This window comes from Oryx dammah, unplaced genomic scaffold, assembly GCF_014754425.2.
Source record: "Oryx dammah isolate SB20612 unplaced genomic scaffold, SCBI_Odam_1.1 HiC_scaffold_12, whole genome shotgun sequence".
Taxonomy (NCBI): domain Eukaryota; kingdom Metazoa; phylum Chordata; class Mammalia; order Artiodactyla; family Bovidae; genus Oryx; species Oryx dammah.
Window position 1 is genome coordinate 15,232,464 of NW_024070196.1, and position 23,868 is coordinate 15,256,331.

The window sequence follows — 23,868 nt, forward strand, 5'->3', positions numbered from 1 at the left end:
CGGGCTACAGTCCCTAGGGTTACAAAGAATCAGACATGACTGAGGTGATTCAGCATGCGTACATATTCTAGCTGATCCTAGATTAGCTCATATTTTTGATTTCTTTAGTTGCATGAGAGGCACCAGAGAAACTAAATGAATTTGCAGGTGGAACAATGGCTTGGAACTTCACTACTCAGCCTTGTTTTTTTTTTGTTGATATTCTTCCCAATTCAGATTTAACAATTAAATTTTATTTTTTTGAGTATCTATCGTTTGCTCTTATTGTAGTGCAGTTTTATTGAGTAAATATTTTAAGGTAGAATGTGTGATTGTGTACACATTTGAGTGTAGAGAAACTGCTTTCAGTGAGAGAATTCAGACTTATCATCTGTATGCAGTAAGCAATATGATGGAGAAATCTTAGTTAGGTCACACTATATTCTTTGTAGATAACCTCAGGCACTCTATGAACATCTCTGGAGAGTTAGAGTGAAATTGTAATGATCACAAATATGCATTTATTCTTGCCTGTCATATTAAAAAGCAGAAGATAAAATTTTAATTAAATTTATTATCTTACTTTGAAATTTCAGATTTCAAAAGAAAATGAGAAATTAATCATCAGAAACCATAGCTAATTCAGTCAATACTAATTTGAACTTGAAATGTAGTCTCAAAAGGAATTCAGTTGGTTCTGTGAATGAATAACTTCTGATGTCTGTATTAGAAATGGCCTGAGGATATAGCCAAAGCTTCAGTTTTAGTTTTTCTCAAACACATAGTATTTAACTGGCCTTGGGTGGATGTGTGGGACATTAAGGACTTTGCAGTATTTGACGTTGCTGAGATAGCACTTCCTCAAAGCCCTCTTTAGTACATGTGAAGGAAGAATCAACCTCCATCCAAATTAAACTTCTCTCTGCACGCCTCTGCTTCTTGAGATAGGCTTGAGATGGACTGCTAAGAGCCATTACATTTGGAACATGCAGCTGCCGAATAATAGTATCAGGAGGAAAGCTCTGTCATCTTAAGTATAGACAGTAGACTCCTGTCCTTTAGATAATTTTCAGATGACAGAGAAAGCCATTTAAAAATACCCAAGCATCTAGTAAATTTCTATAAAACTCTCTTGTACCATTTTTTTTTAAACCTCTGCTGTATGATAGCAATTAAAACAAACAAACAACATGTTTAGGGCTGGTGACCAGTGTTACAAGCTTTTGTTAAGTAAGTAAAATGTCATGTGTCACATGAAGTATTTATAGAGAAAAATTTCCTTGAAATTTCAACCTTTTCTGGAACGTTCGATGAAAATTCCTATCCTTTGGATGTTGTGTGAATAGCAACCAAAAGTATCATACTGTGAAGAAAAGAGAAAAGTCAAAAAGAGAAGAGCAAATATTGTATATTAACCCATATCTGTGGAATCTAGAAAAATGGTATGCTGCTGCTGCTGCTGCTAAGTCGCTTCAGTCGTGTCCGACTCTGTGTGACCCCATAGATGGCAGCCCACCAGGCTCCGCTGTCCCTGGGATTCTCCAGGCAAGAGTAATGGAGTGGGATGCCATTGCCTTCTCCGAGAAAAATGGTATAGATGATCCTATTTGCAAAGCAGAAATAGAGACACAGATGTAGAGAACAAATGTATGGATGCCAAGGAGGGAGTGGGGTGAATTAGGAGGTTGGGGTTGACCCATAAACACTGTTGATACCAATATTACTAATGAGAACATACTGTATAGCAGAGGGAACTCTGCTGAGTGCCCCGTGGTGACCTGAATGGGAAGAAAATCCACACGGGAGAGGATTTATGTATACGTATGCCTGATTCATTTTGTTGCACAATAGCAACTGACATAGCATTGTAAAGTAACTATGCTCCAATAAAAAATAATTTAAAAAAAGAGAGAAGGTTAAAAGCCCACCTTAGAACAAAAGAACCTCTAACCAACCCCAGAGTGGCTGCTAAGCCTGTGGAACTTTTCTGTCTCACCTCTGGGTCTCAATGTTCTCATCTCTTAAATGGAATGAACCCTAGTTTCCTTAAGTCTCAATTCTGTACTGTGCTAGAACATTTTATCTCAGTGTTTGAAAGAGTGGTTATAGTAGACATATGTAACCAACCTCTTGGGAAGAGTTGACAGATTAAATCAAGCATATTTTCACATATTTACTTTGTAATTCTTCAGATTGCTTTCCTTTTTGTGACGACACAGAACACAGTTTAACAAGTCAGGTGGCAGACTCGCTATATTCCCAAAGCTGCTCCAAGTGCTTCCTGTTAGGATCTTTGATTTAGAAACTTTAAGTTCTGGGCTTCCCTGGTAGTGCAGACAGTAAAGAATCTGCCTGCAGCGCAGGAGACCCGGGTCCAGTCCCTGGATCAGGAAGATCCCCTGGAGAAGGGGATGGCACCAGCTACAGTGTTCTTGTCTGGAGAATCCATGGACAGAGGAGCCCGGCGGCTACAGTCCCTGGGTTGCAAAGAATCAGGCATGACTCAGCGACTAAGATTTTAAAGTCTGGTGCAGATCTGTTGTGGTGCTGAAGTGTTCTGAGTTCTCAGGGTTAAGGATGCCTTATCACTGGAATTGACAGAGCCTCCCTTTCTTACTTTATATACAGTGGAGATACATGTCGTTCTTATCCTAAACTGAAACAAATTAGCAGCAGGCAGACTGGCCTCTGACAGTGAGCCAAAGTCATAAATCTTCAACTATGCTTGTTCTAGGGAGTTCTCTGTATTGCTTCTGTGTGTTCTGTCCTTCTGAACATCAAGAATTTGCTAGTTTCAGTGACCATCTAATACTCATTGTGATTTCGAACTATTTCTTACCTTATGTTTGCCTTAAAGTGGTGGGCCTCAAGCTTGAATATGCATAAAAACCATCTGTGCTACAATGTGAATTCAAATTTAGTAGATCTAGGGCCTGGCTCAAGGTTCTGCGTTTCTCATAAGCTTCCGGGCGATGCAGACACCGCAGATCCAGGAACCACATTTTCAGTGGAAAAGCCTTTTGGTTACGTTCTATCCATGTGTCTTCTATTTCGTGTCTGTGATGCTTCCTCATGTTAAAGGAAGCATAGCTAACTAAGTCAATACGGAGCCTCCAAAGCTGGACTTCTGGTCAAAGAGGAGCCTTGACAGCTCACATCTTTAATCCTCTCATGACAAAGCATCACCTCACCAAATTTAATGTAGGTGGTTAAACCATACTGATGGCCTGAGGAATTCAATTGTCCTCTGACACAACTGGTTAATTGGTTTTCCTGGGCAGAATCATTGTCCCTGAATGTGCATCCATTGCTCTGAAGAGAGTTATCCTCTGTCTGTTGAGGACAGTCATGAGAAGACAGAGAGGATTTTGACCTTAAATATATGCTTGATTTTGTTTTTTAGGTAAAATATTTGCCAACTTATGCCATTTTTTTCCAAAGAAAAACTTTTTGCTGAAATCATATTTTTAATTCTGCTATTACTTTTGAAAGATGAAACATAAGAATAAACCCCTGTTACTGAGAATATGACCTACATCAAATCCCTTATGATTATACAGTGGAAGTGAGAAATAGATTTAAGGGACTAGATCTGATACAGTGCCTGATGAACTATGGACGGAGGTTCATGACATTGTACAGGAGACAGGGATCAAGACCATCCCCATGGAAAAGAAATGCAAAAAAGCAAAATGGCTGTCTGGGGAGGCCTTATGAATAGCTGTGAAAAGAGACATGAATAGCAAAGGAGAAAAGGAAAGATATAAGCATCTGAATGCGGAGTTCCAAAGAATAGCAAGGAGAGATGAAAAAGCCTTCCTCAGTGATCAATGCAAAGAAATAGAGGAAAAGAACACAAAGGGAAAGACTAGAGATCTCTTCAAGAAAATTAGACATACCAAGGGAACATTTCATGCAAAGATGGGCTCGATAAAGGACAGAAATGGTATGGACCTAAGAGAAACAGAAGATATTACCAGAGAGGTGGCAAGAATACACAGAAGAACTGTACAAAAAAGATCTTCATGACCCAGATAATCACGGTGGTGTGATCACTCACCTAGAGCCAGACATCCTGGAATGTGAAGTCAAGTGGGCCTTAGAAAGCATCACTATGGACAAAGCTAGTGGAGGTGATGGAATTCCAGTTGAGCTATTTCAAATCCTGAAAGATGATGCTGTCAAAGTGCTGCACTCAATATGCCAGCAAATTTGGAAAACTCACCAGTGGCCACAGGACTGGATAAGGTCAGTTTTCATTCCAATCCCAAAGAAAGGCAATGCCAAAGAATGCTCAAACTACCACACAATTTCACTCATTTCACACGCTAGTAAAGTAATGCTCAAAATTCTGCAAGCCAAGCTTCAGCAATACATGAACTGTGAACTTCCAGATGTTCAAGCTGGTTTTAGAAAAGGCAGAGGAACCAGAGATCAAATTGCCAACATCCGCCAGGTCATGGAAAAAGCAAGAGAGTTCCAGAAAAACATCTATTTCTGCTTTATTGACTATGCCAAAGCCTTTGACTGTGTGGATCACAATAAACTGTGGAAAATTCTGAAAGAGATGGGAATACCAGACCACCTGACCTGCCTCTTGAGAAACCTATATGCAGGTCAGGAAGCAATAGTTAGAACTGGACATGGAACAACAGACTGGTTCCAAATAGGAAAAGGAGTACATCAAGGCTATATATTGTCACCCTTCTTATTTAACTTCTATTCAGAGTACATCATGAGAAACACTGGGCTGGAAGAAACACGGGCTGGAAGAAACACAAGCTGGAATCAAGATTGCCGGGAGAAATATCATTAACCTTAGATACACAGATGATACCACCCTTATGGCAGAAAGTGAAGAGGAACTAAAAAGCCTCTTGATGAAAGTGAAAGAGGAGAGTGAAAAAGTTGGCTTAAAGCTCAACATTCAGAAAACGAAGATCATGGCATCTGGTCCCATCACTTCATGGGAAATAGATGGGGAAACAGTGCAAACAGTGTCAGACTTTATTTTTTTGGGCCCCAAAATCACTGCAGATGGTGACTGCAGCCATGAAATTAAAAGACGCTTACTGCTTTGAAGAAAAGTTGTGACCAACCTAGATAGCATATTCAAAGCAGAGATATTACTTTGCCGACTAAGGTCCGTCTAGTCAAGGCTATGGTTTTTCCTGTGGTCATGTATGGATGTGAGAGTTGGACTGTGAAGAAGGCTGAGCGCTGAAGAATTGATGCTTTTGAACTGTGGTGTTGGAGAAGACTCTTGAGAGTCCCTTGGACTGCAAGGAGATCCAACCAGTCCATTCTGAAGATCAACCCTGGGATTTCTCTGGAAGGAATGATGCTAAAGCTGAAGCTCCAGTACTTTGGCCACCTCATGCGAAGAGTTGACTTATTGGAAAAGACTCTGATGCTGGGAGGGATTGGGGGCAGGAGGAGAAGGGGACGACAGAGGATGAGATGGCTGGATGGCATCACGGACTCGATGAACGTGAGTCTGAGTGAACTCCGGGAGATGGTGATGGACAGGGAGGCCTGGTGTGCTGTAATTCATGGGGTCGCAAAGAGTCGGACACGACTGAGCGACTGAACTGATTGAACTGAACTGAGTATTACCAAATTATTTTCCATTATGATTGGAACATCTTCAGTGCATGAAAGTTTCTGTTGCTCCAAATCATCATTAATATTTGAGGTTTTGAGACTTTGAAATTTTTACTTATTGATGCTTATGTAATATTAGTCTGCTTTTCCATGATATCTAGTAAAGTTCAAAATCTCTTAATATGTTTCCTGGCAATTTGTGTTTAATATTTTTGAGTTACTTAGTTACATGTTTTGCTAGTTTTTTCTGTTGAGTTTGTTTTTCTAACATTCTTAAGCTCTTCTGGAAACTAAATCTTTATTGGTCATCTTAATTGCACACATTATTTACCTTTTCTACTTGTTTTAGGTTTTATTTCCTCCTTTTCTAGTTGTAAGGGAAAACTAAGATAACTGATTTGATATCTTCTTTTTTATAAGCATTTAATACTCTAAATTTCCCTTCAAACATATTTTGATATGTACTGTAGTAATTTCATCCTGATTCTAATGAGTGTGAGTGTGTATTATATACACACATGTTTTTATTGCAATTCTATTCAATTTGTTAAGGTTTGTTTTATGATCTAGGATATAACCTTAGTGAATATTCAATATATACTTTGAAATAAATACCTACATTCTGTTGATTTTGGATTCATTGTATTATAAATGTCAATTAGGTCAAGTGGTTGGCAGTGTTATTATGTCTACTATATCCTCACTGATTTGTGTTTACTTTTTCTGTCCATCACTGAGAGAGGGATGTTGATATCTCCAAGCATATCATTGTAGATTTGTCTGTTTCTCCTTTTAGTTAAGTTTTTGCTTCATGTACTATGAAGCTTTGCTGTTAGACACATGTGTAATGTCCCTTTTGATATTCCTTGGTGTAAAATCTATTTTAATTATATTAATATAGTCACTCCAGTTTTATTTTGATGAATGTTTGCATGGTTTACATTTTTTGATCCTTTTACTTTAACCTATGTATGTCATTCTATTTAAAATAACTATGAAGCATATATATCACATTTCAGTTCAGTTCAGTTCAGTCACTCAGTCATGTCTGACTCTTTGCGACCCCATGGACTGCAGCAAACCAAGCCTCCCTGTCCATCACCAACTCCCAGAGCTTATTCAAGCTCATGTTCATTGAGTCAGTGATGCCCTCCAACCATCTCTTCCTCTGTTGTCCCGTTCTCTTCCCACCCTTAATCTTTCCCAGCATCAGGGTCTTTTCAAACAAGTCAGCTCTTCTCATCAGGTGGCCAAAGTACTGGCATTTCAGCTTCAGCATCAGTCCTTCCAGTGAATATTCAGGACTGATTTCCTTTAGGATGGACTGGTTGGATCTCCTTGCAGTCCAAGGGACTCTCAGGAGTCTTCTCCAACACCACAGCTCAAAAGTATCACTTCTTCAGTGCTCAGCTTTCTTTATAGACCAACTCTCACATCCATACATGACTACTGGAAAAATATATAAATTTCATGTTTATATGAAGCATAAATATAACTACGAAGGGCTTCCCGGGTAGCTCAGCTGCAATGCAGGAGACCCAGCAGGAGACCCAGGTTCAACCCCTGGGTTGGGAAGATCCCTTGGAGGAAGGCATGCAACCAACTCCAGGATAATCGCCTGGAGAATCCCCAGACAGAGGAGCCTGCTGTGTTGTAGTCCGTGGGGTCATAAAGAGTCAAACACAACTGAGCAACTAAGCACAGAACAGCATGAAGCATATAGTCAGGACTTACTTTTTATCCAAGATGAGAGTCTCACTCTTTTAATTGAAGTATCTGTGTCTGTGTGTATAGATAGTTTGCATTTAATGTAATTATTGATGTGGTTGGATTAAGAGCAAACAGTCTACTTTTATATATTTTAGTGATATAATTGTATACTATCATTTTAGCGTGAAAATGAAAGTTAAAGTCACTCAGTTGTGTCCTCCTCTTTGCAATCCCATGGACTGTAGCCCACGAGGCTCCTCGGTCCATGGGGCTTCTCCCAGCAAGAATACTGGAGTGGGTAGCCATCCCCTTCTCCAGGGGATCTTCCTGACCCAGGGATTGAATGCTGGTCTCCTCCATTGAGAGTCTTTACCATCTGAGTGACCAGAGAAGCCTATCATTTTAGTGTGAAAGTGATAATAACTCCCTGTTCTTCACTCTCATCATCTTGCTACTGATGTTACTTTTACATATGCTAGATTGTCGGGAGAAATACCAATCACCTCAGATATGCCGATGACACCACCCTTATGGCAGAAAGTAAAGAGGAACTAAAAAGCCTCTTGATGAAAGTGAAAGAGGAGAGTGAAAAAGTTGGCTTAAAGCTCAACATTCAGAAAACGAAGATCATGGCATCTGGTCCCATCACTTCATGGGAAATAGATGGGCAAACAGTGGAAACAGTGTCAGACTTTATTTTGGGGGGGCTCCCAAATCACTGCAGATGGTGACTGCAGCCATGAAATTAAAAGACGCTTACTCCTTGAAAGGAAAGTTATGACCAACCTAGATAGCATATTCAAAAGCAGAGACATTACTTTGCCAACAAAGGTCCGTCTAGTCAAGGCTATGGTTTTTCCAGTGGTCATGTATGTGAGAGTTGGACTGTGAAGAAGGCTGAGCGCTGAAGAATTGATGCGTTTGAACTGTGGTGTTGGAGAAGACTCTTGAGAGTCCCTTGGACTGCAAGGAGATCCAACCAGTCCATTCCGAAGGAGATCAACCCTGGGATTTCTTTGGAAGGAATGATGCTAAAGCTGAAACTCCAGTATTTTGGCCACCTCATGCGAAGAGTTGACTCATTGGAAAAGACTCTGATGCTGGGAGGGATTGGGGGCAGGAGGAGAAGGGGACGACAGAGGATGAGATGGCTGGATGGCATCACTGACGCAATGGACGTGAGTCTGAGTGAACTCCGGGAGTTGGTGATAGACAGGGAGGCCTGGTGTGCTGCGATTCATGGGGTCACAAAGACTTGGACACGACTGAGCGACTGAACTGAACTGAGAAGCATACGATATATTTGCTATTAATTATGCTTTAGACCAGTGTTTGGTAGATACTAGTCTGCAGGTCAAACAAAGTCTGAATACCAATTAGTTTTGCAAATAAAATATTAGTGTCACGTGGCCAGGCCTACCGGTTTATGTATTTTCAGGATTTGCTTTCACACTGTAGCATCAGAGTTGAATGACTCTCACAGAGACTCCATGACTCCAAAAGCCTAAAATATTTACTATCTGTCCTTAACAGGAAAATTAGGCCAACCTCTGCTTTGGGAAATTGTCTTTTTTAGTTACTCAAAGTAAGAAAAGGTGAAATTAACATTTATTTTTCTTTATACCATTTATAGTGCTCTTCGTTTCTTTTGCAGATCCAGATATTTCTGTTATGTCGTGCTTGAATAACTTCCTTTAGTATTTCTTGCTGTGCAGCTCTGCTTGTGATGAATTTGTCACTTTTTATTTGTCTGGGCAAAATCTTTGTCTCTCTGCATTTTTTACAGGTTATTTTTACTTTGTATAGCATTTTTGTCTGATAGTTTTTCTTCTTTCAGCACTTTAAATATGTCACTTACATAGTTCCTAAGCAGTCCAAAATGTTTTCTTGTTTCTAACATTCTATATGTACTATGCATTTTTTTGCTTTGGTTACCTTAAATTTTTTTTTTCCTTAACTTTGGTTTTTAGTAGTTTGAATATGATATATGTACAAGTTTTTTGTTTGTTTGTTTGTTTGTTTGTTTACTATTGGGGTGTGTGTGTATGTGACTATTCTGCTTGGTGCTTTCTGTGCTTCCTAGATCAGGGTTCTGATGTCTTTAAATATTTTTGTCTTTTACATTCCTAGCATTTCCATTTGATTCTTTCCAATAGTTTCTGCTAAAAATATCCATCTGGTCATGCAGGTTGTCTGCCTTTTCCATTACAATTTTTAGTGTATTCTCTTTCTGATAATTCCAACTTCCGCATAGTATGAGTCTGGTTTTCTTGATCGCTTATTTGCTTTTCTCCTGACTGTGTTTTTATTGTTGTTGTCTTGAGCTCTTGGGCCTTATGGATAGGGCTTTCTCAGTGATTTTGGCCTTCTCTTAGAAATAGAGAATCTGTAATGGAACAATCTCAGGAAACTTTCCTCCCCCTCTCTTGTTCCCATCCCCTAACCGCAATGAGTTTTCACTTGTGCCCTGATGGCAACAGTGTTGGCCAATTTTGTTCTGGAGAGAGGCGGGTCCAAGTGATGAGCTATGTTTTTTCCTGCTGCTTGCCTCCCAGAGTCCTGCATTATCAAGGATGCTTTCTTCACATCCTATTCTGCTCCCTGTCTTTCTCATGAGCGTCTGGTGAGGTTCATGAAGAAAAAATCTATTGGTGGATACAAACTACTTTCGAGTTTGTGGCTCTCAGTAGCTGTATATGCTCATGGTAACCTACCCTGACCTTTACTAAGTCATTAAATATTTTGATTGAATTTCCATTTCAAACTTGTTTGGAGCCTGGCATCCCTTCTTCTGGTGAAAGACAGCTCTGCTCTCTGGAGGAATTTACCTTTGCTAAGAGCTCAGGCTGGTTGGTTGCTTTGAGACCTCAGCTCTCTGCTTACTTAAGGAAAAGTTAGGATTTTATATACATTTCAGCTTTTTATTGAGTTTCTGGTAGGAGTAATAGTCTTTCCATCCTCATGTAAACAGAAATGGAAGACTTCTGTGTTCCAAATATATTTTCCCAGTATATAAATTATCTCACACTTAAATGGTATCTTTTGCTTACATAATATATTTCTTCTAATGTAGTCAAATTTATTAACATTTTTCTTTATGAACTGTGCTTTTGAAGTGAGGTTGAGACATCTTTACTTACCCAGAGTTCACAAATATGTCCTTTTCTTGAAAAAAAAAAAAAAAAAAAAAGCTGACGCCATGGGGCGAATATCCTTAAGTTTCTCTCCGTTACGTGTCAGATCATATCTAATTTTCTATTTACCCCTTCTTTCATTACAGCAGATACTAGCATCCAGATTTTCCTTGCCCCATCAATCATCTCCTTTCTTCTTAATATTTAATTCCTCTTTATTCTTTTGGTTATGTCCTTTCAGTATTTAAATATGCACATGTGTCCCCATTCTTTAAAAAAAGTGAAGTCATCTTTTAACCTAGTGGCATTGTTTATCTGAGAAACGATGTTGTTACCCAGTCACTCCTCTCTCCTCTCCCAATCATTGCTGGTCCCATTCCCAGGTGACATCTCTTCTTGCTTTGTGAAATAGTTTTGTGCCTTAAGGTTGAGTCCTCAGTCATCCTTCTTCTCACTGCATGCCCTTGCTTTCTGTGACTTTATGCATCCCTTTGACTTCAACCATTAGTCAACAATAATTGACCAAAAATATATTTTAAGAGCCTTAATATCTCTCCCATGATCTAGACCCATGTGTTCAATTGCTTTCTGAATATCAAGGCATCTCAGAAACAACGTTTAAAATCAAACTCATCATCTTTGACTGCAATTCCTTCTTCAAGTTCCCCACATATGAACGAGTTCCTTTCCAAAAGCATGTTCAAGTCCAACAAAGTTAGCCTAGGTACCCAACTAACACAATCAGCTATATAGTACTATACTGTAATAGGTTTATAATACTTTTCATGCATAATACATAGAAAACAAACACACACAAAAAAGAAAACATTTTAAATCTTACAGTACAGTGCCTTGAAAAGTACAGTAGTATAGCACAACAGCTGGCATACAGCAGCTGACATGGAGTGAACAGGCAAGAAGAGTTAGTGAGTGGAGGGGGGTGAGGAGGTGGGAGATGGTTGACCTGAAGGGTCATCAGCAGTAGGAAGGAGAGGGCAAGCTGCAATTTCATTCCCATCTGATGTTGATGGAATGCACGTGTGCATCTTTGAGCGGTCACAACTTCAAGGTTCACATGGAGGGGACTTAGTGTATTCTACAGAGAGCTTAATAGTCCAAACTAGACTGGGTCCTATGTGAAATTTCTGTCTTCCTTTATCTCAAGTCTGGTATCACATCTAATTCCATCACCAAGTCTAGGTAATTCTATTTAGTAATTGATTTGAATCCAGATCCTAATTGGTTTGGATCCAATTTACTTCTCTAGTTATCTGCTTCTATGTTGGCCTGAATTCTTTTTCTTATTTTATTTTTCTAGAATATTAGAATTGCATTCAAACGGGTTGATCTCCTTACCAAGTTGTCACATTCTAGTATATTTTCCTCTTTGACTTTCAATAAAATTTTTAAAAGGGCTTCCCTTGTGGCTCAGTGGTAAAGAACCCACCTATCAATGCAGGAGATGCAGGTTTGATCCTTGGGTTGGGAAGATGCCTTAGAGCAGGAAATAGCAACTCACTCCACTATTCTTGCTTGGGAAATCCCATGGACAGAGGAGCCTGGTAGGCTACAGTCCATAACGTCGCAAGAGTAGGACAGGACTTAGCTACTAGAAAACAGCAACAAAAGCCTTCTAAAAATCAAATCTGCTTAAGGTATACTTAATGTGGTTTCTTTCTGCTTTAAGAATTGTTTAGTCTCTGGCTGTTTTAAACTTCTGCGTGGCATGTAAAAACCTCAGTCTATTTTTATGCATGATCTCCAAACCAGAAAGTTTCCAAACAGACACAGAAAAGGAACTCCTGCACCTAACCATAACCCTAGGCAAAGGCTATATTTATCAGCTGGAAATGCTTGGTTTTTAATTTGCCAGTACTGCAGCTGATTCCTTCTGAGGTCTGTGCCTTGCTAATAACTATCAAACCTGAAATTTATCTTCAGATGCAGCAAGGATATAATGGAAATGAATAGAATCATAAAAGGTTGTCAAATAATCTTTGTTTCATAGGTCTGGCTCCATTCTCTCTAAAATTGAGTTCATTTTTCAGTTTTGAATGGGCATGCTTCAAATGGGACTATATTAGTGGGTCTTTGTGAGCATCTTAGTTTAGTCCTCTCTGAGTGAGTGAGTGAATTCGCTCAGTCGTGTCCGACTCTTTGTGACCCCATGGACTGGAGCCTACCAGGCTCCTCCATCCATGGGATTTTCCAGGCAAGAATACTGGGGTGGGTTGCCATTTCCTTCTCCAGAAGATCTTTCTGACCCAGGGATTGAACCCAAGTCTCCCGCATTGTAGGCAGATGCTTTACTGTCTGAGCCGCCAGGGAAGCCCTGTTAGTGGGTCTTTGTGGGCATCTTAGTTTAGTCCTCTCTACTCACCCTCAAATTACACAAGTGTACAAAACCCACACGTAGAGTTGACATTTGTTAATTATTTACATTTGTGTACCAGGTTATTATTTTGCTAGGATATCCATATTGCCTTATTTAGATCTCCTTTACAGTTTTTAAAATGACTGATCAGAATTAGGGATTAAGTCTTTGATCAAAGTGTGTAGTAAAGTTAACAAAATCCATGTCTCTGAGTCCCACATACACGGCGCTCTTCCACAGATACTAATGCATTCCACTAATGCTAATGCATTGTCATAGGTTCTTGAAAGGATGTTATACGATAAATATGTGCCTTTCCTTATTAAAAAGATATCTAAATTTAAATAATCCAACAAGAAAATATTATCTTAATTTAAAATATAATTTTTTACCCCTATATTACCCCTCCCCCATTCCCTCTCACACTGGAAACTACTAATTTGTTTTCTGTATCTGTGAGTTTGCTTCTTTTTATTATTATTATTATATTCACTACTTGGTTGTATTTTTTAGACAACATTCAAGTAATATCATACTGTATTTGTTTTCTTCTATCTGACATTTCACTTCACATAGTACCCTCCAAGTTTATCCATGTTGTTTCAAATGGCAAAATTATATATATGTGTGTGTGTGTGTAAATATATATATATGTATATGTATATATATCTTATGATTTTCCACAGTGGCTGCACCAATTTACATTCCTACAAACAGTGTATGAGGGTTCCCTTTTCTCCACATCCTCTCCAACATTTGTTTGTGTTCTTTTTGATGATAGCCATTCTAACTGGTATGAGGTCATAGGTCATTGTGGTTTTGATTTGCATTTCCTTAATGATTAGTGATGCTTGGCACAGTTACATGGGCCTATTGGCACATCTGCATCTCCTCTTTGGAAAGAGTGTTTATTCAGATCTCTGTCCATTTTTTAATTGGGTTGTTTGTTTTTGATGTTAAGTTGTATGAGCCGTGTATATATTTTGGATATTAACCCCTTATCAGTCATATCATTTGCAAATGTTTTCTCCCATTCAGTAAGCTGTCTTTTCATCCTGTTGACGGTTTCCTTTAAGTTCAGTTAGGTTCCATTTATTTTTGCTTTTGTTTCCAATATAGGGGTAGGGAATTAAGGGACACAAACTATTATGTATAAAATAAGCTACAAGGATATATAGTACCTCACAGGGAATATAATAGCCAATATTTTATAGTAACTATAGATGCAGTATAACCTTAAACATTGTGAATCACTATGTCGTATGCCTGTAATTTATGTAATATTGTACATCAACTATAACTCAATAAAAAATACAGTTTCCAAATTAATGGATTTGGTCTTATTGATAGTACTATAGCCTTTTACCCCAGCAAGTATCCCTAGTTATATCCTTAGAAGCCAATGTGTATTTATCTGCAACCTTATTGTAATATGTTCTAAAGATTCAAGATGCTCTCTGGCTTTAATTTTTGCCAGATGACATTTAAACACTAGAGCTGAATTATAAATGAAGTTGCTTTTATAAAAACAACAAAGAGTAAGTTTATGAACTTGTGAAGTTGGAAACCAAATCAGTATTCCAAACCAAACCCCATTGCTGCTATCTCATTAAATAGCATTGGGTAGACGTTTAAAGATTTTTATACATTTTAATTCAGGTGGTAACTTGAATTAAAACAACATAGATTTTTTTTTCCCCTAATTCACTCTTGGTCATGTATAACATACTAAAAATCAAAATGAATTCAGTACTATTTGAGTCTATCTGTGTAACAGGGTATTAAATTTTTGGAGGCTTTCTTTCCCCATGCTAATTTTCATCATTTTGCTGTTCCTTTCGTTTGCCCTGGAATTTTAGTTTTTAGAATTATTGTTCATTCTTTTCACCATATATCCCAATCATTAAACACTTAAACTTTGATTAGGCAAAGAAGCAAGAGACTATGTCCAATGATGAAGTTGGAACTTCCCTGAACAACCTGTTAGCTCATCTTGGAAGAAGAGTGTTGTGCCAAATGATCTTAATGTGCTCATGCATAGTGTTGTAACAAAAGTGGGTAGAGAGATAAGCATAAAGGGCAGTTCTAATGGAAGGAATGATAGTAAGATACACCTTGGCCGAACATGCTAATGCTTTGTGAAGACGCTATCTGCTCTTGCTGCTAAATTAGGTACATATTAATTTAACAGCTCCTATAGCTATGTGCTATTTTACAAAATGAATTAGAAGAGAAAGAATATACCTCTTAGGATTTAGAAGTATCTCATATGACAGTAAAATGATTACATAGAGAATACCCATTTAACCCAGAGTTTTTGATACATTAACTGTGTGGATACATTCTGAAAATAAAAGTGGAAGAGGCGGGAAGGAATTTCATATGAAGGTAGCTGTAGGCTCTACCTACCTTGAGTTTTTAGCTTTATACTGAACTCGGAAGTGACTGAGACTTTTGCTGTTTCTGTGTCCTAAATGCAGAATTTCAGAGTGGGAATATCAGGACTTTAGCTGAAAATACACCTATATTAAACCAGGAGTCTTTGGCCGTGGCATTTGGGCATAAACATTGGGAAGATTTAAGGAACTGTGAAGATTGATCATGGAAATCAAAGAGGAAGGAGCATCAGAAGAAGGCCAGAACTTTCTGCCTACCCCCCAGGCAAATGACACCGGGGACTTTCAGTTCACAAGTGAGTATAAATGCACCCCCAAATTAAATAACATTGTTCCTTTGCACTATTATTTCAGTGTTCTAAGTCTATGATACATCTCTTCTCTTTTATCCTGGGTGAGGGAGATAATCTATGAAATGGTTCAATATCAAATAGAACCATTCTTCTTGAATGTGTATTAAGAACAGTATATAGTTTCTTTTTTTGATAAGAATTTTGATCTTGATTTGAAGATCAATTGGAAAACTAAGACAGTACTCGAATTTTGAAAAAATCACTCTGGATGTTGATGGAGACCCGATTGTGGATGCACAGAGAGGGTCCGAGACACCATTTAGGGGGCTATCGTTGCACAGTTTCTACTGAACATATTTCTACTCTCATGTGGAATTATTTTTTGAAACCTAGAAATTTTCTCTTTAAAACCAAAGACATTTCAGTTGAAAACATTAGGGCGCAATGATTACACTAGCTGCTTAGTGGTTGCTGCCACACCTAAGTCACATCAATAGAGCAAGGAAGCTTGGTTATTTGGCCAGGATTAGCATTTGAACATGAGCATTGGTTTTTGTGCTACTTAAGTAATTAAAATTACTGGAAGAAGTATATGTTTCCTCTCATGCTTAACATTCTAGTGTTTGGGTTAGATTGTTTAGCATAAACTTTTTAAAAAATTTATTTATTTTAATTGAAGGCTAATTACTTTACAATATTGTAGTGTTTTGCCATACATTGACATGAATCAGCCATGTGTTGTGTTTTATTCAAAAGATTCTTGTCCAGTTATTTAGCCCTGGCAAACATATGCCTAACCTCTCATTTCATTTACATTATAAAAATAATCTTGAGAAAATGACACTGGTTGGATAAGTTTATTTGAGTAATTTGATGGTCAGAGCTTACAGCAGAATTGTTAATTGCCTTAAAAAAAACCTACAGTATTTGAAATTAATAAAGACCTACCTAATTGTTGTCAATCTAACCCCTCTTAGAAAGTCTAAAATTGTTAAGTGTCAGTAGGGAATAAAAGTAAACATAAATGCAAAAAATATAAACTCTGTACATAAAAAACAGATGATTTTTATACAAAGAGATGGTCCTAACAGTTGTCAACTGAAAAAAATAATGCACAACATAAGAGTTATGAGTTATGTTTTATTGGGCAAAATGAAAACTATAGCCTGGGAGACAGCATTTCAGATAGCTCTTAGGAACTGCTCCAAAGAAGCAGGGGGTAAGGTCAGTGTATATGTAATTTTGGTGAAAGAGGAGTACATGCAATCAAGCACATATTTCTGCAGAAGGTTTCTGCTATTTTCATGAAGGTCACTGCTAGTTATGAGGAGCAGATGCCACCATGAAGGATTTTAGTAGTTTTGTAGATATGAGGAGATGCAAGAATTGGGCTTATAAACTTGTCTCCTGAAAATATCTATCTGAAAACCTGTTCTACCATTTTTTTGGTTTGTTTTCTCCAAATCATAGAGTGCCTCATTTATGATCTCCACCCTAAATTCCTTCCAGGGGATACTGAAGGTCAGCCGCTGCAGCAGCTCATGATTTAATCCTTGCAGAGGTGGATAGCAAATGCCAGTCTGTAATGGACACAGTATATTCATGACTAAATGCTAATACATATAAATTTTATCTGATGAGTGCACCATTAAAGATAAACAAGGAGAAGATTTTTATAATACTCTTTTATTTCTTAGCCAACCATGAGTGGTGACAAATGACATCCCAATTCTCAGTCACTCTTTAAGTCACTCTTTGTGCTTACTTTTTGTAGTTTTATTTATTTGGTTTTATATTTTTTATGATCTCTATTTCTTTCTTTTTTCATTGAAGTATAGTTGACTTACAATATTATATTAGGTGAAGGTGTACAACACAGTGATTCATTATTTTTATAGATTATATTTCATTTGATGATACTGAAAAAAAAAAAAAAGGCTATATCCCCAGTCAGCCACTCTTGTTTAGGAAGCTCTGAAACAGACTGTGGTCTTAACGAATCCATCTACCATTTTGTTACTTGCCACAGCCTTACCTTTCTATCCTCTAACCATTAGATGTTCCCATTTCCTTACCTTTGTGCTCAAACTTACTTTCCCTCTCACTTCATCTTAAATCATTTAGCCATGTTAATAGATTTTTTTTTTAACTGCCAAAAAAGGAAAGAACATTTAACAGAATCCTGATTTGAGCTATCAGTAAATTGGCAGAATAACTGCCATCATCGTGTCCTGAGTAACCTAACTAGAAATAGCTCTTTAATTATTTACTATTAGCACAAGGTTGAAATGGTGTGAAAGAGAAATCTGTTTCAGAGACTTGGATGAGGTCATCCTTGTGAAGGGTCCATCTCTGTCGACATATATACAAAAGAAACAGAAACAGTTGAAAAAATATGTTTTGCATTTTTCATGCCTTACAGAAACAATATTTCTGTTTTATGACCATGGAACTAAATAGAGCAATCAAATCTTTAGCCATATCTAGTTTTGCTATAAATATTACATCCTGCCCTGAGAATTGACTTGTTATATATGTCTGGATGATTAACTGAATTTATTTGTTCTGCCAAATAATGTGTTTATACATTGTGGGCAGGGTGAGATTTATATATGTTCACACGATTTGGATGAGTTAAATATATTCAATCTGAATTTGTGCCTATTATTCATAGGCATTCAGAAGACTCCAAATGAACCACAGTTGGAATTCATCCTTGGTAAGAAATTCTTATTTATTTATAGCTATAAATGTAATAAGCCTTTTGTACATATAGTTTACAACTTTAGATATGTTACTGATATCATTGTTACTTATAATATATTTTCTCACATTTCATGAATATTATTCTGTAAAAAAAAAAATCATTCTATAAGGTAAGTGTTATTTTCCCCAGTTTGTAAGTGAAGAATCTGAGCTATGGAGCAGGTCAGCTTGTGACCCAAGGACTGAGGACTTCAGAGGTGATGGGTTTGTGTCTGTCAATCAGATCTGCTGACCACAAGTCCTTTGCCCAACACTCATTCTAATACAGTTTGTTGCAAATCATTACTCAAAATCCACTTGTCTAATTACTCACTTCTTAAGAGGTTAACTGGGCTCATGTAGAGTTTTCCTTTGTCCTTCTTTATGACATTTACAAGATCTGTGCTCCCCTTTGGTCACTCAAAAATATTCCCTTGCTCTTCCATCTTGATATTGTGGAGAGATCCTTGACTTTGAGAGTTCAGTTTTAATTCAAAGTTTTAACTTGCTTAAGCAACTCTAAGAATCTATCGCATGTAGAAATTTGTAAATTTGTCAAAGGATGAATTAAAAATGTGCACCCCTACAACACTGTAAATCAACTACACTTCAATAAAAACAATTTTTGCTTATGTAGCAGTGGTTTTAAAAAAAATGCATACCCTGAGGCTGTTCCACTACTTAGCTAGTGAGTAGGAACTTGAATTGGTTATGACTGCAAAGTGCTATTAGGGGATTAGTTGCAAGATGGCATTTAAAGGGGGTAAAAATATGGTTCCTATGAACTATTTAGACTTTTCTTGTTTCATTGTCCTGAAGTACTTTGAAATGTTTCTAATATTTTTACATTTATTTGTATGAAATTTTACCAGATATATTTTAATATCCAAATCATTGAATGTCAATACATACATATTTTATGAAGTTATGAGCAAGTTGAAACATATATCTCCACTCTCTGTAGTAGCCTGTAGTGATTTGAAGTTCCAATTATTTTAGGAATATATATTTTTATTATATAATGAAATGTTTCAAATTTACATCTTTCACTCAAAATATTACAGTTTGAAGCATAACTTATTGAGAAAACAATCATAATTTTTTTTGCTTTTCTTTTCTTTCTCTTTCTAATAGGTTTTATTTTTTGAAAAGTTTGTAGTTCATACCAAATTTGGACAGAAGATATAGAGGTTTCCTAGGTACTCCCCTGCCCCTACATATGTATAGCCTCTCCCATTACCAGCATCCCCCGGCCAGAATGGTACATTTGTTACAGTTGATGAACTCACAGTGACAGATTATTGTCATCCTAAGTCAATAATTTGGGGCTTTCTGGGTGGCTGAGTGGTAAAGAACCCACCTGCCACTGGGTCAGGCAGATTCCCTGGAAAAGGAAATGGTAACTCACTCCAGTATTCTTGTCTGGAGAATCCCATGCACACAGGAGCCTCATGGGCTGCATACAGTCCATGGGGTCACAAAGAGTCATACATGACTGAGACTGAGCAAGTCCGTAATTTACATTATGGTTCATCCTTGCAGTTATATATTATCTATGGGTTTGGACAATGTATAAACATGTGTTCATCATTATAGTATCATACTTAGTATCTTCACTGCCCTAAAAGTTCTCTGAGCTCTGCCTATTCATCCCTGTCTTTCCAGCAATGCCTGGCAACCACTGACAAAGATATACTTTATTTATTTATTTATGTGTCTAGAAAATTCTCAGATGTTGTCAAATAAAGAAAAAATCCACTTTTCAGAAAGGGAGCCAAGTATCAAAAAAGACCTTGGCACCTCCTGACTCATTAACTGTAACTCTTGTTACTTGAGACTTTACTTACTCATCTTTTATTTTTAAGATAATATATTCATTTTTTTAACCTTTCAGCAAGACTTCTGAAAAATGAAGATTTGTTAGACTCATTAAAAGTATTTCAAAACCCAAAGAAAGCTTTCTTGCTTGAATCCTGGAGAACAGGGGAAATCTGAATTAGGCAGAAGTAATTGGAGTAGAGGCTGTTAGTCAAGCATGGAGACAGAATGCGTGGACCAAACACCTATCTTCTATTTCAATTAAAGTGTCCTGTCTTTTTCAAAGACCTTTTTCAAAGAGTATACTAATTGTTTTGAAAGTACAGTCAAGTTTGGGAACAATGCTGTCATCACTTACATTTCTGGCTTGAATCATAGATTTAAGAGGTGAGCAGCTCTGAGAATTTATTCATAATATTTCTCCCATTTTAAAAAGCAAACTTTAATTTTCTTTTTTCATATCTATTCAAAAAATATACTAGAATTCTTCACAACAGGTAATTTTATTGTGTCATATGGCAGGAAATCCTTGATGAGTAAACAAAAGAAAGTTATCTAGAATCTTCAGGGAATTGTGTTGTTGATCCTGGAATATATGTTTCCTAAACTGTTTCTTATACTTCTTAGCACTTCAAAGATCCTTAACTGTACCATTTCTTGAAGATTTTTTTAAAAACTATTCTTTCAAAGACATCACAGCCAAACCCATGTAGGTTTTAGTGTATATTTTTGTCACCATTTTTTTCTTTAAGTTTTTTTTTAATCTCACAAATTATTCAAGACTTCATCTATCATATAGTTAGCTTTATTTCATAATTAGTAAGTGAAACAGTAGTATTTTCTTAAATGTTTTTTATTGTTTAAGAATGTGCATATTTAGTAATGAGAAAGAAAGCAAAGCATCTTACTACAAAAAATCTAGAAACAGAATAAAGGATGTAAGAAACTTTTTTCCAACTAATTTTCCAACTAAAATTTTTTGGAGGTAGATTTTCTTTTATTGAAGTATAGTTGATTTACAATGTCATGTTAATTTCCACTGTACAGAAAAGTGATTCAGTTATACATACACATATATGTATATATATACATTTTAATATATTCTTTTCCATTATAATTTATCTCAGGATATTGAATATATCTTCCTGTGCTATACAGGACTGTGTTGTTTATCCATCCAAATAATTTTTTTCTTACATTTGATTTTTGATTCTGTACCAAAGTATTCAAATAAATTGAGTTTCAGTGGCCTTGCTTTTTAAATTGTGAACAGCCACACTAATTTTGTCGGTATCATATTATTCTGTATGAGTTACTTTCCATCAGCGATTTATTTCTGTCTTGTCTATATGTCTATAAAATCATTATATCTTACTGAAGTTCCACTGCTATGTCTTTATTCGAGTTAATCAGGTGGGAGATGTCTAGTCACTTGAGCAAGCTGATTGGTTAAAAATACCTTGATAGTAAAAGATAAACATGTACTGATAAAATGAGGATCGAGTGCCCATCGTCAATAGTATTTCTAATGGTTGACTGCATTTAAATTGTGTAATTCACCTGTACCCTTATAGCTATGCTTCCACGTGTCTTTCATTCTTTAACTTGAGTATATAGGTACCCTCAAAGAGAAAAATTAGTAAAAATCCAAGAGAACACAGATTTTGTTTATAGTTTAAAAAAATTGTTTTATTTCAACAAAGCTGGCATTTACGAAGAGCGATCCTTTCTCACAATCAGATAACGTTTCTTTCTTGAAACCATTGTGGGAAATTATATATAGAATTGAGTCATTTGACAAAGATATGAAAGAAAAGAAATGCCTGTGAACTGTTTCTTAAGTTTAGTTCCCTGATTATACTTATCACATTTATTGTCATGCCTCCATTTACTACCTCCAAAGTCAATGGAATACTTAAAAGAATGTTTTCATATTTTTATATGGACACCACATATATCATGAATCCAAGGCAATAGTCACTAATGCACTTAATCTGTAGGCGAGAATGGCATGTGTGTATGTACCTGTGATTCTTGTGTTTTTCATTTAACAGCATGAGGTCACATTCTTGAAATAACTTACATGCTGATGACTGATACCTGATGAAAGCCAAGTGAGCAGTTGCAGGGTACATTGAAACACACGCTTTCTACACGTCAGCAGCCTTGGTGTCACTTATCATAGGAATGGGGCGACATGGTGGAGGGAGTGAAATCCCTAACAAATGCAAGTAATTCATTCATCTCAATTTTACTGGCAGCATAGAAAACTTAAAAAGTACTCTCAGAAAATATTAAGTCTTGTGTAGGCAGAAACAGAGCAACTCTATAGACTGTGCCTGGGGGAGGAGGAGTTGGTGTGGAGAACAGAGGGCCTCTTTGGGGCCTATCTTGGACATAGAGAGTCGAGGAAGGCCTCTGTGTGTCCGAAGAGACTTAGGCAGGGTGTGGAGGCTGATTTGGAAAGTGTCCATACTGAACATAAGACCCAGGTGACTCTCCCAGCCTGAAGGGGCAGACTATAGGAGATACTTACGCAGCAGGTAATAGGGTTGGAAGAATGAGAAGACTGGGGCTCGAAGGTAGGAACTCAGGTTGCTGGTTTGATCAGGCATGAAACCAAGTTATGAATTGAATTGGTCTTGAAGTGAAAGTGGAAATTGCAAATAGTGAAGGACTGTTTATTGGGCCAGTAGAATGTCAGATTCCTGGGGTCGCAAAGAGTTGGACACGACTGAGCGACTGAACTGACTGAATTGAGAATGTCAGAGTCAGAATAGTACAATGATAAGAGAGGGGCTGAGCCAGTGAGTTCCTGCTCCCAGGCTTCTTTTAGTCTCCCTCAGCTGCACCTGGACTGAACTTCTGGATGATAGGATCAATCCTGGTGCCTGGGTGTTGCTGAGACTCTAGTGAGTAAGGGTTAGAGAGAGGTGGGATTCAGCGTCAAATGATTGTTCGATCCCTCACCTTTTGTGAAGCTGTTTTCTCTTTTAAGAATGACAAAATGATTTTTTTTCTAGAGACTTCTTCCTCTTGAATTGAAAAAATGCATCAGTTCCTTTCTACAGATTTTATTAGCACAGAAAATAAGACTAATTTGAGGTTCAAATTATTTAATAGATCCTTGCTTTATATCTCTGTTTTCTCTAAACTCAATAAACCCATATTGATTTCTATAATTTTATTAGTAATATAGTGAGAACTATATCAGAAGAAAATCAATAATAGACAATACAGAGTTACCTCTAGAATGTAGTCCTATGTCATCATACATTTTCAGATAGCTAATCCTCTTTTTTAAAAAATATTTATTTATTTATTTGGCTGCACCAGATCTTAAAATAGTTGCAGCATTTGGGATCTAGTTCCCTGACTGGGGTTTGAACCCAGGACCCTTGCATTGGGAGCATGGAGCCTTAGCCACCGAACCACGAGGGAAGTTCCCTGACAAATCTTTTGATTTCTATTTGCCCATCTCATTTCTTGACTTTTCTTCTAATACCTCAAATATAGAACCGGTAAAGCAAAGTTTGAGCCACTCCACTTCATCCCCAACTCAGAGTTAATCAGCATGTGTTGTTTATTTTTTATAGTGAAACAGATTTATTTTAAAGATGGAAAACTATGTAGTCATTAAAAATCATCTGTCAAAGGATATTTTATTCAACAAGGAAATGTAAGAGTTGTCAAAGCAGGCTAACAAACTGCATGTACAACAAAACCCTTATTTAACTGTGTCTGTGTGCACAAAATAATAAGATGGGAAGAACAGGCATGATAGACTTTAATCATGGTTCTCACAACTTGGTAAA

At 37.1% G+C, this 23,868-nt stretch overlaps 1 protein-coding gene across 4 annotated transcripts in view; it reads left to right on the forward strand.

Moving 5' to 3' along the window:
- INPP4B (inositol polyphosphate-4-phosphatase type II B) overlaps nucleotides 1-23,868 on the forward strand; it is a 704,914-nt gene that overhangs the window by 269,503 nt on the left and 411,543 nt on the right. For all 4 annotated transcript variants that reach the window (XM_040250456.1, XM_040250457.1, XM_040250454.1 and 1 more), the window contains 2 exons: nucleotides 15,282-15,493; nucleotides 18,165-18,209. In XM_040250456.1, the coding sequence (XP_040106390.1) occupies nucleotides 15,403-15,493; nucleotides 18,165-18,209 (136 nt within the window). In that variant the 5' untranslated portion in view covers nucleotides 15,282-15,402. The remainder of the gene's footprint in view (nucleotides 1-15,281; nucleotides 15,494-18,164; nucleotides 18,210-23,868) is intronic.